General features: G+C 37.2%; 1 protein-coding gene across 3 annotated transcripts in view; it reads left to right on the top strand.

Annotated features, from left to right (window-relative positions):
* The window catches only part of LOC102879927 (BTB/POZ domain-containing protein KCTD3-like), a 7,019-nt gene extending 1,096 nt beyond the window's left edge, over window positions 1–5,923 (top strand). Inside the window, exons 1-4 of one of the 3 annotated variants that reach the window (XR_003047550.1) lie at window positions 325–344; window positions 3,920–3,973; window positions 4,228–4,273; window positions 5,817–5,923. Coding sequence is in view for 2 of the 3 variants with exons in the window: in XM_025049823.1 (XP_024905591.1) it covers window positions 3,015–3,094; window positions 3,920–3,973; window positions 4,228–4,273; window positions 5,817–5,894 (258 nt within the window). In the remaining variant the exon portion in view is untranslated. Of the gene's footprint in view, window positions 1–324; window positions 345–2,814; window positions 3,095–3,919; window positions 3,974–4,227; window positions 4,274–5,816 lie in introns of those variants that run through there. The other 2 variants (XM_025049823.1, XM_025049824.1) reach the window with 2 other exon arrangements.
* Window positions 5,924–6,599: the final 676 nt, after the last annotated feature.

Consider the following 6,599-nt stretch of genomic DNA (forward strand, 5'->3'; position numbering starts at 1 on the left):
GGTCCTCGCGGGGTTACGAAGGCCGGGCCCGTGCGGCGGAGCCGCTGCCTCCTTAGGGTGCCACTCTTGTCCGCCCCCTTCTCAGGTGGCCGGCCAGGGCCGCAGCCCGCCGCCCCCAGCCCCGTGTCCCCGAAGAGCGCGTCTGGAGAAGCCGGGCCTGGGGGTCCGGCCACTGCGGGGCCCCGGCCTCCCTTTCGCTGGGGTCAGCGCCGTCCGTGTTCCCTCGTTCAGGGCTGGCCGCGATCCCCAAGGGTTTGGGTGCAGGGAGCGCAGGAGGCTTGCAGTCCGGTGATGCTTATTTTCAGAGACCCCCGGTGCTTGGCTTCGAAGGATCTGCTCAGCTGGTGCGTCCAGATGTCGCACTTACAGAGTTGGTTCTGGGGCGTTTTGGATGTGGGCACCGTGTGTCGGGCGCACTTGGGGGACAGGGAAAACTGTCCTCTCCCTCTGGCCGTCCTCTCCCATCCCCTCCTGTGCCTTCTATTAAGCTTGTTGGAGAAAAACATGTTTTGCTAATTTACTGTGGCTTATGAGTCACGCCTCAGAAAGGGGACTTTGCCAATTCTGAAGGCAGAAGTACTTGAGTTTTAGGGTTGGGGGAGATAGAGCGGTGAAGCGTTTTTGAAATACAGCGAATTTTGCTGCTCTCGACAATACCTGAGATTTCTAAATGTTTTTAAAGGTGCAAAACGTCAACAACGTGAATCGTAGAGGTAAAAGTGTGTAGTGCTTTAAACATTTAAATTTTCTGAGTGTGCTGGAAAATTTAACACAAGAAACGGTCATTCTTTTTTCTTTCCCTGTTCTTTCTTTCCCTCATCCCTGTCCCCCAACAAAACTGTTTGATAGTTAAAGTGCATTTTCCCCAATATATAGATATCAGTCTTAAAGTTAGGAAAAGATACATGACCCTTAGTGTAAGAAATGGATACTTTTCTAAAATCACTTGAAAATATTGCAGGTTTGGTAATTTATGGATGCAAGAATGGAATACTTCGCAAGAGTAGGCCTTTGATATCTGTTAATACTCAGAAGTACCAATGTAGTCATTTTAAATTCCTGCATTGGTTTCTCACTGCTACTGGTAGCTGATATATTTCTTTCCAGGCATTCTAAGGACATACTGTATTATAAAAATTAAACAGTACTGATATTTATAATATGTTGAAAGTAGATGGATTAATAATGAGCAAATTCTAGTTAACGACTGTAGAACTCAGTTTCAAATATTAAATCATAAAGCTGCTATCTTGTAGCTGGAACTCTGGTTTTTGTTTTATTACTTGGAAACCTGATTTGATCAGGTTCCAAGTAGTGATATTAGCAAAGAATGCAAAATAAGGCAGATACATTATGAGATCAGTTTACAAGACAGACGAAGGAATGAGAAATAAAGTTTAAAAAAAGCAAATTTTAGAATTGCTAGGATAGAGTAGCTTATAAGTAATGACATGGACTTTAGAAAACAGAACCTCCAACAATGAGTGTTCTAAGGCTCCTGAGTTACTTTGAACCATACTCTTGCAAAATTTTAGAGCTAGGATGGATCTAGATGTCATCTATATCTTGCAAATCACAGATTAACACAGTCACTTAAGTCATTGTAAAAGAAATCCTGATGTGATTGTCATTAAGTTGAATTGCCACTGGAAGAACCATCTGAGGCAGAGAATTAAAGTTGGCTCTGCAGTGATAGAGTAAAACTCAGGAGAGTTTATTTGGGCAGAAAAGCATATGCTGTAGGTAAAGTTGTTTTAATTTCAAGAGATGCAAAAATGGACATATTCAATGAAATTAGGGAAATGACCAAATTTGATCATTTAACACTTTGGGGGTGATTCAGAAAGGGGAGATGAGGTTTCATTTAGAATTGTTAAATCATTTATTTACAAAAATGAAAAGTAAAAAAAAAAACAAAACAAAAATATGACTCAATGTGTGATTGATTCTATTAGAGTGAATAGGATTTGAGGCCTCAAGAGGGAGGTCTGGAACCAGCCCATAGTGGACTCGGGACTTCGGAATCCAGGCAGATAGGAGCTCCAGTTCCCAGGCTTTACCTCTAACTAGCTCAGCAACCTTGAGCCAGTTACTTAGTGGGTGGTTTCCTACAATGTAAAGTGGGAATAAAAGGAAAATGAAGTAATAAATAGGAAATGCAAGGGTTATTGGCATTAATAGTAACTGCATACTGCTTTCAAGTTAATTTAGGAGGAGGCAAGTAGCAAGGAGTATTAATTGTGGACATGATATTTTTAGTAATACTTTGATGAGACCAGATTGCACATGATCATTTTCTTGGCACACTCTGGATATGAGATGAAAAAACAGAGAAGGATTTCATGTAATTTGAAGGAAAGGATTTTGTCATGTAATTTTAAATGTCATATTTTTTCATTAAATCATGCTTGGAACCAGTTTTAGAGCTCTGGGATTTTTTTTTTCCCCCTCAACTTCCTCTTGCTTGAAAATTTAAAATATATGTATATATAGTGGAAATGAGGGTCCAGTTGCTTTGCCCAGAAATTCCAGATTACCATACCCATCCTGAACTTCAGATTTTAATTGAAATTGCTAATATGACTTTAAAGAATCAGACCTTTGTAATTTCCTAAGCAACACAGCATTTGAGTTATTTCGCAGAAAATTTACTGAATAAGTAGTGAATGTGAAAAGTTACTAGTTAAAAGTGATCCTTATATGGAATTAATTTGATGGCTTCCAAAACAGTGATTCATTTTTGCAGTGGATCCCTGGCTCCTTCAGTTCACCATTAACTGGATTTACTTTTATTTGACCAGGTCATTTTCCTGTGACTAGTTGGAATCCACTTCTCATTTTTCTTAAGATTCCACGAAGAAATACATTTGAGAAAATTTGCCCTGTTTTTTTCACTAAACTATTTGGCTTCTTTCTTAAATCTGATTAATGGGCTCAGGAGCTGCCTTGAAACTGTTTTATAATGCTAGAAAGTGAATGCGGAATGCAAGTAGAAGTCTGTCAGGCTCTTCTTCATGAGGCTACATGGTGATAGGGCAGAGAGTAAAGTACCCACGCAGTTCAGAGTGACGAGATTTGCAATGAAAATACTCAGGTAAGGGCTGGACTGGATGAGCCCTAGATTGCATTCTTAGTCATGTCACTTTACATCAGTTACTGATTTTTTGTTGTTGTTCTGGTCTGTTACAATGTGCTTTGGTAAAGCTCCCTCCATTGGTGGTAATAAGTCAACTTGATCAAATGGCAGTTAACCTCAAAACAATATATTTACTGAGTGAGTTTTGAATGAATGCAACAGTTGTAAATAGTCCAAGACTGCATAAAGAAAGTGTTAAATGCTTGACATACAAAAGAATTACTATGAGCACAAAATAATTATATAGGATAGACTGTTTAGAAAAGCCATTAAAGAGAAGGTAAAATCTTAAGCGGTATCAAGGTAGATGGGACTTGGATAATTAGATGTGACAAGAGCTGTCTAGCTGAGATCAAGGTACCAAAATGGTAGTGAGTATGAATTGGGGATATTAAGAAGTACTCTCTTATTAGAAGGAGTTTGTTTTGGAAAGATGAAGCGGGACTCGAAATTAATTTTCAGTGTTATGTTGAGAAGTTTGGGCTTGGCGTGATGGACTGACTAATCGTTCATTCTTCAGCAGATTGGTGTGCTGGAAAGTGGTGTTTTAGTAGTCATTATATGTCAGTGAGTTAATTATTTGATTTTGTTGAGAGCTCCTTGAATAGTCTTCACTCTAAATTGAAAGAAACAATTTTTAACTATTAAATGTAATAAATGCCATAGCTGTACTTTGCAATAACTCGTAAGTCATTGGCCAGCATATTAGAGCAAGTTAACTCATGCATTATGAAATTTCAAATTATGTTCTCATTTATAATACCAGATATTTTTCAATTGCAGATTTAGTACCTCAAGACAGACCCTTATGTGGATTCCAGATTCCTTTTTTTCCAGGTATTGCATATAATTCTTTAGTACCATTTTTAATACACTTGTTATTTATCAAAATAGTAAATTTTTTCCTTGTCTTAATTTTTTTTATATATCTTGAATAAAAAAATCTTACTTTTAAAATAGATTTTTTGAAATTTTTATTTTACTTTGGAGATCACTCATTTGTATTGATCTTTGACATCTGATAAAGAATTAGGACATTTATTCATACTCAGATTTTAAAAGCTAACTAGCTTATTGTTAATGACTTCTAGTTTGCTGAGTGGAAGAATTTCAACGCTTCGAGATGAAACTGGTGCTGTGAGTATAATGTATAATATATCTAAATTACATTAACCAATGCTTATAATGCTTTATCCTTATTATATAGTGACTTAGAAGACAGGAAACCTAATATTTTAATTAAATGAAAGCGACATATGTACTTAGTTTATTTTTTGTCACATAGTTAATAGAAGAGAACAGAGAATACTAAATATAGCAATTTAAGTATTCATGATTATAAGATATGAGCTTACATTGTCAATAAAGAAAATATTTCTTTTAATGAATAATTAAAACAGTAAATATATTAAATACTAAAGTGTTTTGGTATTGAATTAGAATGGTGTAAGATATTGCAAAAAAGTTGTCTTACAATTTTTTTTTTTTTGGAGAATAACCTTATGAACTTACGGAGCAATGGTAGAATGAGGGAAGAAAAGAACAATTATGTTTCAGTACAAAAAAAAAAAATGGTTTACATTTATAAAGCAGTTATATGTGTCTAACATGTGAAGTAAATGTCCATTGCTCTCAAAAGCTAAAGGGCTTTGTCTGGAGGCAGCAGAGTGACCAGAAGTATTTGTTCGCTATAGTGAAAGTTATAGATGAAGCAAAGCAGCAAAAGCAGGAATACTTATGTGAGATCATAAAGACATAAGATCTCCAGAAATCTGTGGTGTTTCTTCAACTTTTGACGGGTTCTAATAAAAACAAAAGCAAGAATTTATGAATCTAATAGTACTTAACTCATTGTACTTGAATGGTTGATCATAGTGTAAGGAGTTTTCTTTGCTGCCATTACCCTAATTGACTTACAGAAGCTTTAAAAGATGTTCATTTTTATGGAGAGAGCTGTAACTGATTCAAAATAGTGTTGGTACACATTTCTGTAAAAAGTTACCAATTATGTATTTCGTATTTTTAAGCATTTTATTTCCACCTTATGTATTCTGTGTATTTGTTATTTTTAAAATATGCTTTTTGTCATCACCCTCCTTTCCCCCAGCCCTTGTAGAAACTGAAATAGTGAGGTGTGTAGGTGTTAGGAGAAGAGCATCTTTTCTGTGTTGGCAGCAGCATGCAGTATTTACCCTTCACCCCACGCGTATTGTAAAAAGTACGTTGTTGCTTTAGTGATTCACATGTGAATCACAGATTATGTAAGTCACGGTCACTGTCGCCAGCAATTAATGACCAAGCAATAAGCAATGTAAGAGAGTATTTATGTGTAATATTTTCAAAGTACTTATTGAATTCTAGGATATTTCAGATAAAAATTTTCTCTAAAGTGTCACTTTTACCAAAGATAACAGTTTAAAAAAATGAGGGAACTGATTTACTAGATACCATTTTCCTACATATTAAAATAGCATCAATCTAATAATAGCTTTTCTGGGGGAAAAAAGACACATTAAGTTCATACTGTTTGTAACTGCATTCCAATTTTAGAAACATTAAAATTTAAGAGTAGAACCAAGGGAATGTATTTTAAGTAATGTAGTCTTTGTTCCTTAAGTGTCACATATATGAAAGTTAGAAGTTGTATTTGTAATTTGAAAATAAAACAATTCATTTACAGATATTTATTGATAGAGATCCAGCAGCATTTGCACCCATTTTAAATTTTCTTCGGACGAAAGAACTAGATTTGAGGTAAGAAATGCATCCTTTTAAATACATTCTCATTGATAGGTATGTGTCTTTTTGTATATTTTGTAAGGAAAAGCGGCCCCCTCCCCGGAGGCTGTGTTGCTTGAAGGTTTCCTCAGAACCAAACTCCAGGTGTGGGCCACTGTCCTCTCTTCCCCGGCACCACTCCAGCAGCTTCTTAACCAGTGTCCTGGCTTAGTTCTTGCCTCCCTCATTTATTTCTCACACCGTAGCCAACGTTATCGTCTAAAAATAGAAATCTGATCTGGCTCCTACTCCCCTTAAAGTGTTTTTGGTGTCATTAGATTAATGGCTAAGGATTTTGGTAACTTGGTATTGTCCCTTAAGGCTCTGTAATCAGGCCCCTGCTTAACTTCTCTTGCTTCCACATGTGACCCGAGCAGCCTTGGCTCCGTCCTGATTCAGTGATCTTGGCCCTGTCCACCTCGCATAGATGGGCGTGGTTGTGGCGCTGCCACCACCCCAGCCTTCACTACACTCGCTCCTTTCTCAGGAGTCTGTCTTCCGTGAGACTTCGAATTCGAAAGGACAAGCACTGTTCTCTACACGTCCTCGGGATCTGGCGTTGTGCTGGGCATGTCGAGGTTCAGTGCATGGTTTTGTGGATGAATGGAGTATCACTTAAACGACTGCTTTAATGTCGCCATAGTCTAGATTATCACCAAGAAGCTACTGTTTATATTTTATTGAC

Source organism: Pteropus alecto, unplaced genomic scaffold (genome assembly GCF_000325575.1).
Source record: "Pteropus alecto unplaced genomic scaffold, ASM32557v1 scaffold65, whole genome shotgun sequence".
NCBI classification, from domain to species: Eukaryota; Metazoa; Chordata; class Mammalia; order Chiroptera; family Pteropodidae; genus Pteropus; species Pteropus alecto.